This window comes from Pecten maximus, chromosome 8 (assembly GCF_902652985.1).
Source record: "Pecten maximus chromosome 8, xPecMax1.1, whole genome shotgun sequence".
In the NCBI taxonomy this organism is placed as follows: Eukaryota; Metazoa; Mollusca; class Bivalvia; order Pectinida; family Pectinidae; genus Pecten; species Pecten maximus.
Window position 1 is genome coordinate 32,134,257 of NC_047022.1, and position 23,444 is coordinate 32,157,700.

General features: G+C 34.9%; 1 protein-coding gene across 1 annotated transcript in view; it reads left to right on the plus strand.

The window, feature by feature from the left end:
- Positions 1–1,449: 1,449 nt before the first annotated feature.
- LOC117333217 (ubiquitin carboxyl-terminal hydrolase 32-like) overlaps positions 1,450–23,444 on the plus strand; it is an 89,849-nt gene continuing 67,854 nt past the window's right edge. Inside the window, 4 exon segments of the mRNA XM_033892398.1 lie at positions 1,450–1,584; positions 14,633–14,760; positions 22,119–22,224; positions 22,414–22,532. Coding sequence (XP_033748289.1) covers positions 1,527–1,584; positions 14,633–14,760; positions 22,119–22,224; positions 22,414–22,532 — 411 coding nt within the window. The 5' untranslated portion in view covers positions 1,450–1,526.

Below are 23,444 nucleotides of genomic sequence, written 5' to 3' on the forward strand. Positions count from 1 at the left end.
AATTGAACCGATCTCTAATTAAATTGAACTTATCTCTAATTAAATTGAACCGATCTCTTATTGAATTGAACCGATCTCTAATTAAATTGAACCGATCTCTAATTAAATTGAACCTATCTCTAAATAAATTGAACCGATCTCTAATTAAATTGAACCGATCTCTAATTGAATTGAACTTATCTCTAATTAAATTGAACCGATCTCTAATTGAATTGAACCGATCTCTAATTAAATTGAACCTATCTCTAAATAAATTGAACCTATCTCTAATTAAATTGAACCGATCTCTAATTGAATAGAACTTATCTCTAATTAAATTGAACCGATCTCTAATTGAATTGAACCGATCTCTAATTAAATTGAACCGATCTCTAATTAAATTGAACCTATCTCTAAATAAATTGAACCTATCTTCAATTACGAACAAATAGAGAAAAGGAACGAATTAAAGATAGGTTTAATTTAATAAAGGATAGGTTCAATCCAATTAGAGGTAGTTCAATTCAATTAGAGATATAGGTTCAATTCAATTCAATTGAGCCTAGGTTCAATTCAATTGAATTGAGCCTATCTTCAATTAATTAAGCCTACTTAGATTCTATATATCTTCAAATAATTGAAGATAGGTTCAATTAATTTGGCGTTCCATAAATATAAGGTAGTCACACCCCACCCCCTTCGTTAAGAAACTTAGTGAAATGAAATGGTCCTTTGGTATTGATATTTTGAATAATTTTTACAAACTTTATTAGGTGTAGGGGACACGATGTTTTATTAACGGAGAGTCCGGCTCCCCAAACAGAGGGATGGTGACCGGATAGCGGAAATATATACCCAGCTATAGGCGGCTTTTGATCACATTTAGTCTGAAGCATCTTGGACCACATGATTCCCACAGAAGTTACTTTTTCAGCTGAATTTGCTTTATGTCTTCTTTTAAACCAGAATAGACCTAGACTATAGGCCTACTATATGTTCGGTCATGAGAGACACTTCCAAAATGGGAAAAGTAATTTTCTTCAAAGTTTTTCCATATGGGGGCATTGGAATTTAAGGGAAAAAACTTTAAGGAAACATTGATGGAAGTGGTCCCATGGAGATGCGGGCCCTTATCCTAAAATATCTGTAGTTAACGTTAGGAGTCAAGTTTCATACATTGTAGTAGAGTATCTAGAATACATAACATTATTTATTGAAGTCTACAATACAGGCTAGAAATAACTATGTTCACTAGAATTTTAAACCGCTGGTAAATTCTTGTAAAAAAAATACCGGTAGGGGCACTGAGTATGTCCCTGGACCTCATAATGAGATGGGAAATACGTGTAAACGTCGAGAACTAAGACCTTGAAACGGCTCTGACCCGCACAACACGCCAAGAGTTACGCCCCTTTGCTTATTTTTTATTCTCGCGAGATATCGGTTGTGTCGCGTGATGTATCATGGATGACAAGGAAGAGGATATATCAACTCTCGACATGTCATAGCTGAATGTTTCGTGGGAATTAATACCAAATCGATGTGAAATGGGTGGAAAGGAGTCCAAGTTATCGTACATCCCGTACGAGGATGTTTTGAAACGAAGTAAGCTTTGCAATAATATATTTTCAAAAGAATTATTAGTGATTGATCCGTTTGTGCATTTGTAAACACTGCGAAGTCGGGGACAGTAAGTCCTTAGTTGACCAGCATATTTCAGTTGTTGATTGTTGAATTGTCGCTATATTTGTGATGTAGTTGCTGGGTGCATCTATAAATTATTAACTGAGATTATGTACTGTTTTAATCTCTTATGAATAGGGTCATATTATGCAATAGATATTGAACTTGGTATGTTACTAATTATGTTAATATACATGTGCAATGTCTATTTAAATACCAGCAGCTATTTCAAAGTCTGGATCACAAAATACTGATTATATATAGAGCCTACTCTCCATCGGTTTTTAAATGTAGTAATGATTTAAAACACACTGAAATCATTCTCAAATAATTTGTATACATTAACTAGCTACACCTGTTGTGTTTCGTAATTGAAATAGTAATTGCACAATGTTGTTATCCGGTTATATAGTCCGTATATTTGAACATGAATACAATATCTGTTGGTTGGCTTGTCAGAGGTTTTAAAAATTTTACCAGGTTTGTGATGCCTTTTAAATTAGTACTGACTTTTAAATACTCAACAGTGCAACTCGACTTGAGAAAAATCTAGTACAATTGGATTGACAATCATTAGAGCAATGCATTATAATCACGCCATAGAGTGTATAACTTTGAAAAAAAACCCTCCTCTGATGAAATATCTACATGTCATAATATATAGCTGCTTTTCAAATTAGTTCAATGAAAAAGTTTTCTCTAATCTAGTCATGTCATGATCAGTTTATTTATAGTTTACATGACTGTTGAATTACTGTTTCTGAAAGCTTTATTATAAGCTGTAATAAGGATTTTAGTATATACAGTGCAACTTCCGAAAACCGAACCTTCTAAAAACCGAACACCTCTGAATACCGAACGAATTGTCATTGTACGGAATCGGTCCTTTATTATAGTATTTAAAAACTTCCAAATACCAATCCTTCTGAATTCTGAACACCGGACCGATTTTTTGTCCGGTTCCTGTTAAAGTATTCCAAAAATTACTTCTGAAAACCATCCTTACCTGATCATGAGCGATTATGACACAAGGTCAGGCCAGTCAACTGTGAAACAACAACTGTGACGGGTATTGTGTGAAGCCTATAATTGTGTCTCGATCGGGACTTACGTTTAGATGTAGGTGATTTGTACAGGTAATCTAATAAATACCCTGAGGGGCGTTATAATTAATAATAATTATAAAACAATGCCACACTTCATCGAAGCGCAGCGGATTCCATGTTAAACTTTGCAATACAAGTAGAGCTAGGAGCCTGAGTTTCGCATTCTAATTTAAATGAGGCCCAATAAGGGGTGTTCTTGCAGGGTCATAACTATATGCACTGAAATAATGCCAGTGTCCGATGTTTATTTTTTAAGACAATACCAATATCGGGAATACCACCGGTATCAAGTGATCAATTGTAGTTCATATTGAAACAAGACATCTTCACACACTTTCATATCATTCGATTTCCGTTTTTTGTAAAATCATTAAATATCCCGTATTAGGCCCCACCACATGGTGAAGCAACAGAATGTAGGTCGATCGTGAAGTGCAGTAAATGTACAACACTATATAAAACTACAGTTATAGTCATTTTAATTTCTTATATAATCTGCAATATATGCATTGATTTACTATCATGATATTCATATTCTTCAGACAAACCAAATTATCTATGTACGTATAGTAGGCCTAGTGCCGGTTTGTAATCGGGTACAGTCTAACAAACATATTCCGACCAATTATATTCGGAACTCAACCGGTTATTTCGACCAACATCTCCAAACCGAACCCTCTGTAAACCGAACAAATATCAATGTCCCATGCATGTTCGGTTTATAGAGGTTCCACTGTACATGTATATATTTATACATACACACATATGTAGGTCTGTGAAATCATAACTATACATCTATATTGAAGTTATATTTTAGAAGCAAAGATGTCTGTACGTAAGTGTCCATATATAGCATTAAGTAGACCCTTGAGAGTATGTTTTGACTCCCCAAAATGAGATCCGACTCTTGATCTTGTTTTGATCTGTCATATTTATGAAAAATAGTTATTTGACTTCTGAAATTGATAAAAATCAAGGGTGAAGGGTTGAAAACTTATATATATATAATTACTTCAGGCCATTTTATGTGATTTATAATAACATGTAGTCGTGTACAATACATACACATCAAGCTATAATTCTTTCTCAGCAGTGATATGGTTATAATTCTCTCCTTAGAGCCTTATGGTATATGTAAAGTATTTGATTAAAATATGTATAAGAAATCCTCAAATTTGGCATTATTGAATAAACTGAATCTGTGTATGTGTTTGCTACACAGTATTGTAATTATAATCAGAAAATTACCTTCAGTGTTCAAAAAGGCATCTGTAGAAATGCACTTGTGATATATTACAGGTACAAAACTCACCCACATGCTGTTTCATCTAGATCTCATACAGTTATATATAATGGAATTTTTTCTGTCACATTTAAAATTTGTATTAATATAAACTGTACAAGCTAAATTGCTTGTAACATTGTAGATAATATACCCGTAACCCGGTAATATGGTATTGATGGTAAAATCAGCACCTGGATTAAATATTGGTATATATGTTTGTAGAATATATTTATTATAAGATTGGAACCATTTTAGTTAAAGCCAAATATACTCCAAAACAACCTAAAATTCTAGTTGCACACATGTATTAATGGCAATGCAATGCAAGATGCTCATTCACACTCTCCTAACATTAAAATGACCACTGGCCTAGACGCTTGACCGGGAGAGTCCTTGCATTGAGACATGCATCAGTGTATAAAAATAACTTGTCACATTTATATTTATCGCTAGATTTGTCACAGAGTCGAGAATGAGGCTATAACACCATGCACTGCACATAAACTACACACATGGCCGTTGCTTAAATATCGAGCATACATGAACTTTGCCTAATAATGCTTTCATCTAGACATATTAACAGAATATTTGCGTAATAACTGAACAAAATAAACAAACATAGTTTACATTTAAATACTTCATTTTAAAATGTAGCAATATGCATACAACAAAACATCGATAAAATTTTAGATCGGTGAAGTTGACAATGTTCAAAAGCTAACCAGCAATCCACTAGATAGACGTCCTGCAAAATCGGAAATTGAGTCAATTCCCTTTTCTTCCCTCGCTATAAGTTCCAAGGAATCATTTCCTTTCCTAAGGAAATACTCGGGTTTTTGCCAATTCCACTCACTTTTGCGTCTTTTTGCGGCTTTTGGTGTTCCGCCATTTTGTATGTACGTATGTACTATAAAACCTGTCGTTGCATTGAGGGACTAATTTTCAGAGAAAAATTTCAGCAGCCACAGTTATTATTTTGGGGAATTCCCCATATACTTTCATAAATACTAATTTTCTTTCAGTTTTTGATGCATGATAATCTGTTAGGTGTATGTATCAAGTCCGAAAAACTGTAAAACGCTCAAAATGTAAACATTGATATATGTTTCTTCGCGGGATCGGGAGTGTGTGGCTTTACTCATTCAACTATATAATTTACTATATGTTATTACTAGTGACCCCATCCCTTCATTCGCTCGTTTGAAGTTCAAATGATGTGAACTTTATATCAAAATAAAGTTTGAAGATTTTTCTATCAGATAAATGTTGTTATTATATAGGTTTAATGGCATATAAGAGCACACAGGTACTAGAAAGACAGTAACCCTGACATTTATAGTGCACTGGGGATGGGGAACCCCCACATGGGGAATTCCCGCCTTTTTACACCTCAAATCCTATGTCATTCTATTTTCAGTTGGAGTGTACATATTTATATTTTTGATTTTCCAAATCTCTAGACTCTACTCTTAATTATTCTCGTATATAAAAAGTACCCATTTCATATATTATTTACTCAGGAAAACAGCTACAAACCTAAGAAACACATTTTCCTCAGGGACTTGGTTCATGTGAAACACCAGCTGATTGGCTGATTTAGTTGTGTGAATCCTTTTAAGTCTTTGATTTAATACTTTGTAGCTTGGTCAGCTGCACTTTTGTCTTTTATTTTATAAATAAAATAATACATTAACTGAACATACAAGTGGCTGTACAACAGTTATCTGTAAATGCTACATGCTGACAAATATTGTAAAATGCTTGGAATTAAACCTCCAATTTAATTTTAGTTGGCACAAAGTAATTTGACTTTAGTCCTTTATTTCCTTTGGTACAACATCATTTACGGTAGAAAACGATATCTTTCTGCTGTCTGTCGTTGACTTTCTTGGATTATTTCTGCCATTTTTTATGCCTTTTTATATATATATATATATATATATAGCTACCTTAAAGCTTGTTTTGTCTGTTTGATTATATTATAACCGGTATCTGTCCCTGCATTTAAAGCTGACTTCTGCATTTCTTTATTTCTGTTTGTTTATTCCTCAGGATATTAGAGAAAATGTAGTTTATTTATTCTTTTCAGAAGCCAAAGTAACAATTATTCAATTCAAGATAAAAGACTGAAAAAATGTAGCCTGGTGCATCATAATACATGTAGTGGTTCTCTTCAAGACCCAATTATTGTTGATTCTGAATACTAAAACAGTGGGATTTTTCAAAAACATTTTGATAGAAAGAAATCACCTGGTGTACAATGTAGGATATTTTTAAATGTTTTGACAGATGTAAATACATGTATGTTCTAAAATGTAAAATATCATCCATGTTCAATTCCTGGCTAGATGTTGCAGTCAAGGCTTTTTCTGAGGAATTCTTCGGGCCGATTATGGGACCGATATTCACGATGTGCAATTAAAATTATTTCATATCTAAGTCAAGTTCCCAATTTTTTCCCAAAATGAAGCTATCATTCCCAAACCAGTGAAAAAAACACTGGAAGTATCCATCTGTTTTTTAATTCTGAGACCAAAACCAACATGGTTAATTTGAGGTGCATGGTCAGTATGCAGAGCACTATATTTAACATGTACAAATGTTCATTAATTCTAAAGCTCCATTTTGAACATTCTTGGCTTGGAAAGTTAGGTGGCTGTATGTATTCTGTGATATAAAAATGTACTGTTCATTTTTCATGTTATTATATTATCTTGTGCTGTGTATATGGGCACAGTGGCATTGTATTTTGGCATTCATATGCCTATATGAACAACATCTGAAAGCACTATTAGTTTAATGCTTAAATGAACCATTAGGGAATGTTCATTAAAGACCTGTGATGCTTTTAACTGAGCTGTTGAAATATTGATCTGTTGATCGATTGTCTCTACTTGACTAATATTTAGTCTCTAACTGCGATGAATGATTACATAAAAAGGTCGTGGGCTGTTCTTTTTTGTACCAGTTGCTGGAGAAAGGAACGCTCCTTGCATAATTTGTCTCAGAACTATATATAATGTAGCTGGTTTACTTGTTTAGAAATCGAAGTGGACACTGATTTTCAATTTTGGTTCATATAATGAAGCTGTAGTAGCAAATGTACTTTAATCCACCTCTTTGAGTGCTTAACCCATTTCTATTAGATGGTTAAACCATTTTGATATTTAATTGATATAGATTTAATTTACGATGCTGTTTTAATTTATTATCAGACTCCGTGCTTCTGCTGATTCGATTGGCCAGTTATTTCGCTGTTCTACAAAAACTGCTCCTTTCTGAAATCATGTGCTTGCTTTAATTGTCCATCGCATCAGTTTTCAAATGTATCATTTATAAAAAAAAAACAAGATTTATGACCATATGGCATTAGCTTAATGTTCAATCGTTTGCTTTGTAGAATTTTTACAAGAAATATTGTCTTTTTTGTAACAATTGTCAATAATAAAGACATGAAATTTTATGTTGTTTTCCTTGCCAGTGAGCAATAATTGATTATGACTGCTGTTGAGGGCTGAAGTATAAATTAAGAATTATAGATTTAAAAATTTGTATTAATTTTGAGAATTATTTCCAGCAGTCAAGCAAATCAATGATAATTTCAGGCTGACGGCAGTGACATATAATTCTGTCTTGTTGTGTGTAATGTTAGAACTATGAAATCTGTCTCTTATAATTAATGCATTCTCAATTTGAAATGGAAGCAAAATAATTTCAGTGCACTGTTATATTCAAAATACATTTGTATTATTTCTATACATTGTATGATATTATATATCAATAGTAATACATATAACCTAGCTACTGTAAGATTAATTTCAGTCCATAAAAATATAATTTTGAAAGGTTTTGGACCAGTGAGTCCTGGACAAAATCAAGAGCGTCCCAGGATAGGGCTTCCAGTATACATAGACCCTTGCAATTTGAGAGTATATGTTTTGGACTCTCCAAAATCAAATTTGACTATTTGGATTGTTGGACCATGTCTATTTAATATGTTTTGACCCTTCAGATTTTTGGGAATTAGTTATACATATGTATTTATTTGACTTCTGAAATTGCTAAAAATCAAGGGTCATAATTATATACATTTTGTATACATGTATATAGTTATATATATAACTGGATGCTCTGATTACTGTTCTACACAAACTTTAATTTGTGTGTCCATCACAATTTCATCACATGATAAGTTTCCAGTGAGAAGGCATGTAGATATATAGCATAATATACATATATGTGGGAGAAAAAAATCAGAAACTCTTTGGGGTAATTATATATAAAATGCAGGTGTTCAAAACTTCAACTTGCAGAAAAGTACATTTAATTTATGGACTTCATTTGACAAATACATGTAAATACGTTTTCTGTAACTGCTATATATCCTATTTTTTTTCTAGTGTGATATAATTATAAACTTTGGTCAAGAAATGAGATGATATCTATATATACTTACAGTTTTAAATTTGAGAATAGTGTTTACAATTGTTAATTAGCTCTTTTTTAGATTTTGTGAAAGTTCATGCATTCACAGTTGTTCTGATTTTCTGCAACCATAACGTTGTACAGTATAACTGTTCTAAACTGGTTGTCACTGGGACTAGACTATTTGGCTAGTTTACACAGGTATCTGATTTAAAGAGGCCGGTAATAATTCAACATCTGAGAATTGGGTTTTGATGTTAATTTAAAACAAAGAAAATGTACATCCCGGCTATTGGATAACATATACTACAACAGAGGAAAAGTTGAATGTTTTACGATCTGGATGTTTAATTTTAAAAGTGCATTATATATGATAACAAAAATGGTTTTTAAGTCTGTTACAGATTGGAAATACCAATCTCTTTATTAATTGCAAACGATAATAACAGATTTGAACGTAGATGTGTGAATATATCTCGATGTCTGTACTGGAACTTGCAGTGTATGAATCGGCAATGCCCGTTGTTGTCAGTACTTTTTCCTCAAGTATTTTACCATCTAATTAGTCACTAACCAAATTGTTTTAAAGTCACCCGAGTAAAGCAGCTCAGTTTCTATCACTGCCTCGCTAGGCGCATGTGACATGTAAAACCTTTACATATTCTGAGTCGTCCTCGGTATCAACATCCGGACATTCTCAGGTCTGTATCAATTAGACACTCGAAAGGCACGCATGTGCTTCAAGAATACATTTGAAAAGTATTCACAATATGTAACGGTAATAATTTCGGGGTGGTAAATAGTCGTCAACCACGTCGAGATGCCAATTAGAATTACAGGTAAATAACACCCGTGTTCACTGCAATTAGCGACACTGACGATACCCTGATCATGAATAATCAGTAATTGTGAAAGACTTTGAAGCGTTTGTTTAGATTTTCGCTTGATGACAAAACACGATGGCCTGTCTGAGCAGGTGGATTTATGAAGTATACTTATACCATGGTCAATTATACAATGCAGGTTTTCAGAATTGATAGGTTAACGTTCCGAACAGGTTTTGACTACTATAATTTAATAGGGAAAATGCTGGGACCAAACAATAAAGCCGGAATAGACAGGAATCCGGATTAGACAGGGACTGGTTTTGACAAGTTATACTGTACAAATATTTTGTGCTTATATTTATTATTTAGAAGTTAGAACACACTTATGTGTATGTAACAGTTTGTAATTGTCCAGTTTTGAAATGGAATAGAATGCATGCATGCAGGCTGCAAATGTGACTTATTTTATACTCTCTAAAAGTCAGCGATGTTTGGTTCTCTTTTAAGTCAGCAAATGTTTTGTGTTTGTATTGGTAAGGTTAGTGTCTTTTATATGGTTGAAATAAATTCTGCCTTAAAAAAGTTTTATGAGTCTTCAAGACAAAAGCACCCAGCATTCCAACACATATACATGAATTAGACTGGCCCAGATAAAAGAAAAGCTGATCGACTGTGGAGATACAGGGTGAGCAGGTTAGAGGGCTTTGCAGGTTTGTTTATTGTCCAGGATCATGATGTGTAGAGGAATACTGAGCTCAGTCTACAATTGATCCTCAAGGAACATGGAGACTGCTTGTATTCAACTTTGTCATGACAGACGGTGCAAAGTCTTGGTATTGGTAACATACTTTGTAGCCAGGTCTGCGACCAGTAATCCAATTTACATGAAATACACATTATTTTCTCCAGTTTTCTGTTTATTCTCCTGTGAGTCATATCACGCACGTGTAGAAAAAATGCATTCGTGGGAAAATTTAATTATTTTTGTATGATCAATTTGATAAGTTAAAAATGTTACAATCATTCTGTTGTTGCAATTGTCATTGCCTACATAATGAAATGCTTACTAAATCTAGGTGGAAATTTTTAGCTCACCATGGTGAAGTCCAGGGTAGCTATTATCTATGCTATTATATACCCCTGGTGTCCGTACGTGTGTCTTTGGCATCCTTATAGAAATGCATCAAGATAAAGTTTTCATAAAACGGTGTTGTGTGTAATTATATATAATGTAATTGATAAGGATGCAGCTTATGTGATTCTCATGTATATGTTCCTAGCTTGTGATCATGACAAGACCTTTCCATTGGTATACGTACTGCATTTGCAGACCTGCTGACATCCTTGACCGTGACCTTTGACCTACTTTTAAAAAAGTATTCAATAAATAATGTTCCTAAGAGAAAATATGAGAAATAAGTATCAAATATAGAAAAAAAGATTCATTTTCATTTTTAAATTAGTAACTTATGTTCACTTTAATTTGTCAAGGATGTATCGACAGACAAAAAAATGTACAGAGTGCATACAGTACTGCAGTGAGTTTGTAAAATGTTTAAAATGTTGTGTAAATTACCTGTAAGTAAACAGTTGATATGGCAGCTGGATACTCGGGATTATCTCTGAAATTTATAAGCTAGCTTTTGTTAGTGTCTAACTCTTATGAAAAATCAGCATTAGGTAATTTATCAAAGTCGTGTCAATTGAAAGTTTCAGTTTTCAAAGCAATCATGAAATCATAGAATGGGAAATGTTAAGACTGGTACCAGGAACATTGCTGCTGTAGAATGCTATAGAATTTCAAATACTGTATTAATTAAGTACACTATTGGAATGGCAGCTGATTTGGTAGCTCGCTGTACATACTAAGGACACTATTTGAATGGCAGCTGACTTGGTAGCTCGCTGTACATATTAAGGACACTATTTGAATGGCAGCTGATTTGGTAGCTGTCTGTACATATTTTGCTTTGATGGTTAACATTTTGGAGCAGCATGCCAGCTGGTTGTATTTGGAACTGGGGGAGATTTATACATGTATAAGGTGTGCTTCTTGCTGCTGTTGTTTTGGAAACCATTGTTGTTTTTTGGTTTGGTTACTGTTTGTAGATCATTGCTGTTTTTGGTGTGTTTGTTATGGAAATCAGTGCTGTTTTTGAGAGGTTGCCGTCGCAGGGAAACAATTGCAGGTTTTAAAGTGGCTGCTGTTGGGAAAGTGTTGTTTTTGAAGTGGTTGTTGTTGGAAAACCATCGATATTTTTTGGAGGAATTGCTATTTGGAAACCATTGTTGATTTTGGACTAGTTGTTTTTTGAAACTGTTGTTTTTGGACTGGTTGCTATTTGGAAACTATTGTTGTTTTTGGACTGGTTGCTATTTGGAAACTGTTGTTGTTTTTGGACTGGTTGCTATTTGGAAACTGTTGTTGTTTTTGGAATGGTTGCTATTTGGAAACTATTGTTGTTTTTTGACTGTTTGCTATTTGGAAACTGTTGTTGTTTTTTGACTGTTTGCTATTTGGAAACTATTGTTGTTTTTTGACTGTTTGCTATTTTGAAACTGTTGTTGTTTTTGGACTGGTTGCTATTTGGAAACTATTGTTGTTTTTTGACTGTTTGCTATTTGGAAACTGTTGTTGTTTTTTGACTGTTTGCTATTTGGAAACTTGTTGTTTTTGGACTGTTTGCTATTTGGAAACTTGTTGTTTTTGGACTGGCTGTTATTTGGAAACTTGTTGTTTTTGGACTGGTTGCTATTTGGAAATTGTTGTTTTTCGACTGGTTGCTATTTGGAAACTGTTGTTGTTTTTGGACTGGTTGCTATTTGGAAACTGTTGTTGTTTTTGGACTGGTTGCTATTTGGAAACTTGTTGTTTTTTGGACTGGTTGCTATTTGGAAACTGTTGTTGGTTTTTAGACTGGTTGCTATTTGGAAATTGTTGTTGTTTTTAGACTGGTTGCTATTTGGAAATTGTTGTTTTTTTTTAACTGGTTGCTATTTGGAAACTGTTGTTGTTTTTTTGACTGGTTGCTATTTGGAAATTGTTGTTGTTTTTAGACTGGTTGCTATTTGGAAATTGTTGTTGTTTTTAGACTGGTTGCTATTTGGAAATTGTTTTTGTTTTTTGACTGGTTGCTATTTGGAAACTATTGTTGTTTTTGGACTGGTTGCTATTTGGAAACTGTTGTTTTTTTGACTGGTTGTTATTTCGAAACTGTTGTTGTTTTTTGACTGGTTGCTATTTCGAAACTGTTGTTGTTTTTTGACTGGTTGCTATTTAGTTTTGTTGCTTCCCTGATTTGAATTACAAAGATATTTGAACTGACAGTTTTAGCCATATTGTTGCTTGTCATTCTGTAAAATAATTAAATCTGTCATGAGAAAATACATGTAGATTTAAAAACTGAAAGTCTGATGAGATTTGTTCCATGTTTCCATGTGCGCAACAAAAATTAGTAGCCTTGAAACATGTGATGAATCTTGAAAGTAGAATCTATCAAAAGTGGTCCAACTTGTGTCAAAACTTGTAATTAATTGTGTATTATTTAAATCTGTCATGATAGAATACATGCAGATTTAAAAACTGAAAGTCTGATGAGTTTTGTTCCATGTTTCATGGCACATATATATACACTGTACCACATTAATATAATGATTCAAGTATGAAAATGGTTTTATTTACTGACCATGAAGCACACCAACGTTACTAGGAATCAATAAAACTGACAAAAGTCTGAGTTGAATAGCAGCACTGATAATTAGGTCCAGTTGGATCATTATGCATAAATCACAATAATCGATACATTTCTATAGTACAGATTATTTTGTACATAATAAATTCATTAGATTATACTGTTATATAAATCATGCTGATCTACATGTAATTGTGCCCTTTGTGTACAGTTGTAAGTCTGCTATTGATGAAAGGTCTCACCAGGGTTGATATGTATATCATGTATATATGATCATATGCTTGTCAGAGATCACTGTGATTGCGTATCAATTAATAAATATATGCTGTAACATAATATTTTAGCAGTAATTAATCTTATTTTAGCAATTTGTGTGCTGGAAGCATTTTGCTAAAAAACATTTTTTATCATTTTTTGTTTTAAATGAACCTCAAAAACATACCTGTGCACTATATATAGACGAGTGCACACTATACTCAAATATTGAGGGTAATACTGTAGCTTTATCTGTTGTTTTCTATATATGACAATCATCGTTAGTGTGCTAATTTATCATTCTGCTAATCTGTTTAACTTGGTTTTGTACTAAAATTTGAGTACACCATAATACGTATGTTTTCAGTAGTCATGCAGTAAGAGATTATATAGTTACCATTATGACATATTTATAGGTAAATGTCTTATAATTATAATATTAATATTTAAACCTTCTTTGATCTCCATACATAAGACAATGCAAATAGTTATCCTACCATATATACCTACTGAGCCTGCCCTGCAGGTGTAGGGCGTAAGAATTGTACCTGCTGCCCCCATTGCATGATCATAAGATCTAGAGGCGACTAAATTTGGGATATTATCTTTTCTCTTCTTTCTGAACAACTTTCTTCTTCCTAATGTCTCCCTTGACAATGCCTCACTTTTGGTCTTCAGTTGAGCGTTCGCCCCTGTGAGGAAGGTTTTGGGTTCTGTCCCCTGGCCGAGACATACCAGAGTCATTAAAAATGTTAGTTGCTACTCCTGTTTAGCGCTCAGCATTTTGGGAGAGGGACGACGGGTTGGCCCATCAGTTGTCAGTATCATATAATGTGACCAGGTGGGGTGTCCTGCTGGGTGTCTTCGGCAGTATGCTTCAGTGAGGTAGCACTATATATCGGCAAAAGTTCCGGCTATCACAAGAAGACTTAACACGTACATACCGCAGCCTCCCAAAACACATATGCAGTCACCACACACATGCATGTCACAAACATGGGAGGCCGTCCTTAAATTACCTTAGCTAGTGTCTCCAACAAGCTCAAATGACATATATATGCACAAGCATGACATTGGGATAATTTTCTATTTATGAAGGCTGCCATCATGCATTTTGTGAAAACAAATTCCAATCCATGTCAAATTGCAGGAAAAGGGTAAAAAAAGGGGAAGAATATACCTTTCACTTCCTGTTGTGAGAGGTGACTAATTGTTTATCCTACCCTGTACGATTATATATATATGTTATGTATATATCCCACTGCCTGTTGGTGATGGGAGGCAGCTAAATGCCCCCCCCCCCCCCCCCCCCCCCAATGGTTAATATACATGCTTATGGTTACACATACCATTATAGTGTTATTTATCTTCTTGTTTCAGTACGGGACAACGAGATGAAGAGGCTCAAGGATGCTTTCAAAAGAGTGTCAAGTTTTGGAGGGATGATGACGGAAAACATGTTTACCAGAGAGGTTCTGGGGGATGGTGTACCCAACAATATATCACAGGTAATTAACGGTCAGGTGATACACTCCTACACAGGTGTACCTAACAATATATCACAGGTATTTAACAGTCAGGTGATACACTCCTACCCATACAGCTCTGTCTAAACTGAGACCAGGTGTACCTAACAATATATCACAGGTAATTAACAGTCAGGTGATACACTACAGCTCTGTCTAAACTGAGACCAGGTGTACCCAACAATATATCACAGGTATTTAACAGTCAGGTGATACACTCCTACACAGGTGTACCTAACAATATATCACAGGTAATTAACAGTCAGGTGATACACTCCTACAAAGGTGTACCTAACAATATATCACAGGTAATTAACGGTCAGGTGATACACTCCTACACAGGTGTACCTAACAATATATCACAGGTAATTAACGGTCAGGTGATACACTACAGCTCTGTCTAAACTGAGGCCAGGTGTACCTAACAATATATCACAGGTAATTAACGGTCAGGTGATACACTCCTACACAGGTGTACCTAACAATATATCACAGGTAATTAACGGTCAGGTGATACACTACAGCTCTGTCTAAACTGAGGCCAGGTGTACCTAACAATATATCACAGGTAATTAACAGTCAGGTGATACACTCCTACCCATACAGCTCTGTCTAAACTGAGACCAGGTGTACCTTACAATATATCACAGGTAATTAACGGTCAGGTGATACACTACAGCTCTGTCTAAACTGAGGCCAGGTGTACCCAACGATATATCACAGGTAATTAACAGTCAGGTGATACACTCCTACACAGGTGTACCTAACAATATATCACAGGTAATTAACGGTCAGGTGATACACTCCTACACAGGTGTACCCAACAATATATCACAGGTAATTAACAGTCAGGTGATACACTACAGCTCTGTCTAAACTGAGACCAGGTGTACCTAACAATATATCACAGGTAATTAACAGTCAGGTGATACACTCCTACACATACAGCTGTCTAAACTGAGACCAGGTGTACCTAACAATATATCACAGGTAATTAACAGTCAGGTGATACACTCCTACCCATACAGCTGTCTAAACTGAGGCCAGGTGTACCTAACAATATATCACAGGTAATTAACAGTCAGGTGATACACTCCTACACAGGTGTACCCAACAATATATCACAGGTAATTAACAGTCAGGTGATACACTCCTACACAGGTGTACCTAACAATATATCACAGGTAATTAACAGTCAGGTGATACACTACAGCTCTGTCTAAACTGAGGCCAGGTGTACCTAACAATATATCACAGGTAATTAACAGTCAGGTGATACACTCCTACACAGGTGTACCCAACAATATATCACAGGTAATTAACAGTCAGGTGATACACTCCTACACAGGTGTACCCAACAATATATCACAGGTAATTAACAGTCAGGTGATACACTCCTACACAGGTGTACCCAACAATATAGCACAGGTAATTAACAGTCAGGTGATACACTCCTACCCATACAGCTCTGTGTACCTGATTCCCCAGTACTCATACACTTCATAGTATACATACACAACGACAATTAGTTGCAATGGCCTGCATTTCACGATTAAATGAAGGCCTCAATGTAAACATTAGCAAAATTCATCTGAACCTATATAGTGTAGATTTGATCTAATGTAACTAGGACACCTTTCTGATGACGTTGAATATTGTCATGTACATCTTAAATATTTACAACCAATACAGAACTTTTGAGGCATAGTCAATTATGCCTGCTTCGTCTGTCAATTTCCCAGCTCTGACAGAATTTGTCTTGGTTTGGTCAGACTGACCAACTAGGGATTACCCTCTTTGATTATATATAGCAGAGAAAGGTCACATGACCACCACATGCGCGGTGGGGATACATGTATAGTGGTGCTTATATATATAGCCACTCATACTTTCTACCATCCAGTTATAGCAATATAGTAATAGGCCTGATCAAATAGCACTGTCATAAGTTGATGAAGCGAGTTATTGATCTCGCCTGGGAGCAGCACATTAGTTTGCTAGGAATGGCAATTTTCTGTAGCTGAGAATCTCCATGAAATTGAACAGAATGTTTCCTGTTATAAAAAGCTTAAAGTCTAATTTACTCATTTGTCAATGCTATCTTATTTGTGTATAGTAACAATACTTGTGTATCAATATCTTGTGTTCTCACAATATCAGTCCAAAATCTTTCTTCAAAACTAACTTGTTAAAATGTAGTGCTGTATTACAATAATGTGACGGTTTATCAGCTAGTTGACCTTGACCTCAGAAGAGACATCTACTCTTAGAAGGGAGAGAGCTTTTGAACATTCAGCGTTTGGATTGGTTGCTTTCTTGATTTCCATTGATTAGAAATTTATTTTACATGGAGGAGCTTTCAAATTTGTGGAGATAAATAAAATGTCTTCATGATGTCTACAGTATACTGTCCATAGACACAATTGAACTTGGGAGTGTGCATAGATGATATTGGTTGTCATGGCTTCTCTGTAGAGTCTGTAACTACAGAATGTACATAAATATCTGTGACGGCTCCATAAATACAGAACCTATAGGATACTTCGCTGTTATTGTTTATTTTTTGTCTATCAGACTTCAGATTCATTATGAATTCTGCCAAGGTCAAGGTAAAACATGTTAATCTCAGTAATCTGGAGTAGTTGATACTTCGATAATCAGAATAGATTCTGTAATTAGTGTGAATGTTCTTTCTGGGATAGGTTCTCAGTATAATGATACTAAACACACTCCAATCACAATAGTTTATGTTTTCATTGCAAATTAACCAGATTATCAAGTAATTAAAACTTAAAAAACAACCCATGTCAGTACTAGTGCTGTTATATGTTTCAAGGCTGAATGTTCTCAGTGTTAATTATACCTACTAGTTTGTGTTGATCATACCTTGAGGAGGACATGCTTACGGATTGTCTAAATAATTAACCTACTCTGATTTTAAGTTTAGATATTAGACTGATATTAGGTTTTAACTTAGGAGGAATATATACACAGCTATTGATAAATTCTGAAAAAAAGTCATAACGTCAGAATGATCAAAATAATATTAGTTAATTAGAAAGAATTCATAATAAAAAAGTCAAAAAGATATATAGGTCATGATAATTAAAATGTTTTCAGGAAAACATGTACAGAATTCATTGTTTGAGCACCTTAACATGTAAAAGATATATATAAGTCTTGTCCTTGTTGACTAAAATCTTGTTGCATTTCCTTTAAAAAAGCTAATTATATATATAATGAGACAATGCATGTCTACTGTCAACTACTGTACTGTAAACTGTAATCCTTGTCACTAACAACTACTGTACTGTAATCCTTGTCACTAACAACTACTGTATACTGTAATCCTTGTCACTAACAACTACTGTACTGTAATCCTTGTCACTAACAACTACTGTAAACTGTAATCCTTGTCACTAACAACTACTGTAAACTGTAATCCTTGTCACTAACAACTACTGTACTGTAATCCTTGTCACTAACAACTACTGTACTGTAATCCTTGTCACTAACAACTACTGTAAACTGTAATCCTTGTCACTAACAACTACTGTAAACTGTAATCCTTGTCACTAACAACTACTGTAAACTGTAATCCTTGTCACTAACAACTACTGTACTGTAATCCTTGTCACTAACAACTACTGTACTGTAAACTGTAATCCTTGTCACTAACAACTACTGTAAACTGTAATCCTTGTCACTAACAACTACTGTATACTGTAATCCTTGTCACTAACAACTACTGTATACTGTAATCCTTGTCACTAACAACTACTGTAAACTGTAATCCTTGTCACTAACAACTACTGTAAACTGTAATCCTTGTCACTAACAACTACTGTACTGTAAACTGTAATCCTTGTCACTAACAACTACTGTAAACTGTAATCCTTGTCACTAACAACTACTGTAAACTGTAATCCTTGTCACTAACAACTACTGTAAACTGTAATCCTTGTCACTAACAACTACTGTACTGTAATCCTTGTCACTAACAACTACTGTACTGTAAACTGTAATCCTTGTCACTAACAACTACTGTAAACTGTAATCCTTGTCACTAACAACTACTGTATACTGTAATCCTTGTCACTAACAACTACTGTATACTGTAATCCTTGTCACTAACAACTACTGTAAACTGTAATCCTTGTCACTAACAACTACTGTAAACTGTAATCCTTGTCACTAACAACTACTGTACTGTAAACTGTAATCCTTGTCACTAACAACTACTGTAAACTGTAATCCTTGTCACTAACAACTACTGTATACTGTAATCCTTGTCACTAACAACTACTGTACTGTAAACTGTAATCCTTGTCACTAACAACTACTGTAAACTGTAATCCTTGTCACTAACAACTACTGTAAACTGTAATCCTTGTCACTAACAACTACTGTATACTGTAATCCTTGTCACTAACAACTACTGTAAACTGTAATCCTTGTCACTAACAACTACTGTAAACTGTAATCCTTGTCACTAACAACTACTGTATACTGTAATCCTTGTCACTAACAACTACTGTAAACTGTAATCCTTGTCACTAACAACTACTGTAAACTGTAATCCTTGTCACTAACAACTACTGTAAACTGTAATCCTTGTCACTAACAACTACTGTAAACTGTTATCCTTGTCACTAACAACTACTGTAAACTGTAATCCTTGTCACTAACAACTACTGTAAACTGTAATCCTTGTCACTAACAACTACTATAAACTGTAATCCTTGTCACTAACAACTACTGTAAACTGTAATCCTTGTCACTAACAACTACTGTAAACTGTAATCCTTGTCACTAACAACTACTGTAAACTGTAATCCTTGTCACTAACAACTACTGTAAACTGTAATCCTTGTCACTAACAACTACTGTAAACTGTAATCCTTGTCACTAACAACTACTGTACTGTAATCCTTGTCACTAACAACTACTGTAAACTGTAATCCTTGTCACTAACAACTACTGTAAACTGTAATCCTTGTCACTAACAACTACTGTAAACTGTAATCCTTGTCACTAACAACTACTGTACTGTAAACTGTAATCCTTGTCACTAACAACTACTGTAAACTGTAATCCTTGTCACTAACAACTACTGTATACTGTAATCCTTGTCATTAACAACTACTGTATACTGTAATCCTTGTCACTAACAACTACTGTAAACTGTAATCCTTGTCACTAACAACTACTGTACTGTAAACTGTAATCCTTGTCATTAACAACTACTGTAAACTGTAATCCTTGTCACTAACAACTACTGTATACTGTAATCCTTGTCATTAACAACTACTGTAAACTGTAATCCTTGTCACTAACAACTACTGTAAACTGTAATCCTTGTCACTAACAACTACTGTATACTGTAATCCTTGTCATTAACAACTACTGTATACTGTAATCCTTGTCACTAACAACTACTGTATACTGTAATCCTTGTCATTAACAACTACTGTATACTGTAATCCTTGTCATTAACAACTACTGTATACTGTAATCCTTGTCACTAACAACTACTGTATACTGTAATCCTTGTCACTAACAACTACTGTACTGTAATCCTTGTCACTAACAACTTCTGTAAACTGTAATCCTTGTCACTAACAACTACTGTATACTGTAATCCTTGTCACTAACAACTACTGTAAACTGTAATCCTTGTCACTAACAACTACTGTAAACTGTAATCCTTGTCACTAACAACTACTGTATACTGTTATCCTTGTCACTAACAACTACTGTAAACTGTAATCCTTGTCACTAACAACTACTGTAAACTGTAACCCTTGTCACTAACAACTACTGTATACTGTAATCCTTGTCATTAACAACTACTGTATACTGTAATCCTTGTCACTAACAACTACTGTAAACTGTAATCCTTGTCACTAACAACTACTGTAAACTGTAACCCTTGTCACTAACAACTACTGTATACTGTAAACTGTAATCCTTGTCACTAACAACTACTGTATACTGTAATCCTTGTCACTAACAACTACTGTATACTGTAATCCTTGTCACTAACAACTACTGTAAACTGTAATCCTTGTCACAAACAACTACTGTAAACTGTAATCCTTGTCACTAACAACTACTGTACTGTAACCCTTGTCACTAACAACTACTGTAAACTGTAATCCTTGTCACTAACAACTACTGTAAACTGTAATCCTTGTCACTAACAACTACTGTATACTGTAATCCTTGTCACTAACAACTACTGTAAACTGTAATCCTTGTCACTAACAACTACTGTAAACTGTAACCCTTGTCACTAACAACTACTGTATACTGTAATCCTTGTCATTAACAACTACTGTATACTGTAATCCTTGTCACTAACAACTACTGTAAACTGTAATCCTTGTCACTAACAACTACTGTAAACCTTAATCCTTGTCACTAACAACTACTGTACTGTAAACTGTAATCCTTGTCACTAACAACTACTGTATACTGTAATCCTTGTCACTAACAACTACTGTATACTGTAATCCTTGTCACTAACAACTACTGTAAACTGTAATCCTTGTCACAAACAACTACTGTAAACTGTAATCCTTGTCACTAACAACTACTGTACTGTAATCCTTGTCACTAACAACTACTGTAAACTGTAATCCTTGTCACTAACAACTACTGTAAACTGTAATCCTTGTCACTAACAACTACTGTACTGTAATCCTTGTCACTAACAACTACTGTATACTGTAATCCTTGTCACTAACAACTACTGTAAACTGTAATCCTTGTCACAAACAACTACTGTAAACTGTAATCCTTGTCACTAACAACTACTGTACTGTAATCCTTGTCACTAACAACTACTGTAAACTGTAATCCTTGTCACTAACAACTACTGTAAACTGTAATCCTTGTCACTAACAACTACTGTACTGTAATCCTTGTCACTAACAACTACTGTAAACTGTAATCCTTGTCACTAACAACTACTGTATACTGTAACCCTTGTCACTAACAACTACTGTATACTGTAATCCTTGTCATTAACAACTACTGTATACTGTAATCCTTGTCACTAACAACTACTGTATACTGTAATCCTTGTCACTAACAACTACTGTAAACTGTAATCCTTGTCACTAACAACTACTGTAAACTGTAATCCTTGTCACTAACAACTACTGTACTGTAATCCTTGTCACTAACAACTACTGTAAACTGTAATCCTTGTCACTAACAACTACTGTACTGTAATCCTTGTCACTAACAACTACTGTAAACTGTAATCCTTGTCACTAACAACTACTGTACTGTAAACTGTAATCTGGTACAGTTTCCTTATTTTTGTTTTACAGCTTTTGTATAAAGGATTTGGAGGCACTTCAAAAGGGCTATCTTTGAAGGACCTTTTGACCGGGCTACTCATCATAACAAAAGGATCCAAGGAGGACAAAATCAGATGTAAGTATTGAACAATTTTATTGAAGATTATGTACGTATAGGTATACCCTAGCATACAAACTAGAACACAGCTACCAGTGAGTAAATGAGCTCTGATGAAGTAACTAGAAATTATAGGCATGCTTATTACTAAAGAACAGTCAGATTAAACTTAGGGGTGTTAATAATGGTGCTCCTGTTTGTTTACAGTGATATTTGGAATGTATGCCGACGAATCTTACACATACGTACAGAAAGATGATATGGACAGACGAATACTAGAAACAGAAGGACAAGTATCAACAGCCCTATCAGATCTTTTCCTTGAGGTAAGCTCTTCTTCCAATTTTAATCTTTCTGTCAGACCTCTCCCTTGAGGCTAGCTCTTCTACTGCTTGTTTCAAGCACTTTATCAGACTTCTTTCAAGCTGTCTATACTATCAAACCTCTTCCATGAGGTAAGTTCTACTTGTTTTAAGCTCTCTCTGACATTCTACTTTGAGGTGATCTCTTCTGTTGGTTGTCCAAAGCTCTCTGTGAGACTTTACTTTGAGGTAGTCCCTTCTGTTGGTTGTCCAAAGCTCTCTGAGACTTTACTTTGAGGTAGTCCCTTCTGTTGGTTGTCCAAAGCTCTCTGAGACTCGACTTTGAGGTAGTCCCTTCTGTTGGTTGTCCAAAGCTCTCTGAGATTCTACTTTGAGGTAGTCCCTTCTGTTGGTTGTCCAAAGCTCTCTGTGAGACTTTACTTTGAGGTAATCCCTTCTGTTGGTTGTCCAAAGCTCTCTGTGAGCCTCTACTTTGAGGTAGTCCCTTCTGTTGGTTGTCCAAAGCTCTCTATGACACTCTACTTTGAGGTAGTCCCTTCTGTTGGTTGTCCAAAGCTCTCTGTGAGACTCTACTTTGAGGTAGTCCCTTCTGTTGGTTGTCCAAAGCTCTCTCTAAGACTCAACTTTGAGGTAGTCCCTTCTGTTGGTTGTCCAAAGCTCTCTCTAAGACTCAACTTTGAGGTAGTCCCTTCTGTTGGTTGTCCAAATCTCTCTGAGATTCTACTTTGAGGTAGTCCCTTCTGTTGGTTGTCCAAAGCTCTCTGTGAGATTCTACTTTGAGGTAATCCCTTCTGTTGGTTGTCCAAAGCTCTCTGTGAACCTCTACTTTGAGGTAATCCCTTCTGTTGGTTGTCCAAAGCTCTCTGTGAGATTCTACTTTGAGGTAGTCCCTTCTGTTGGTTGTCCAAAGCTCTC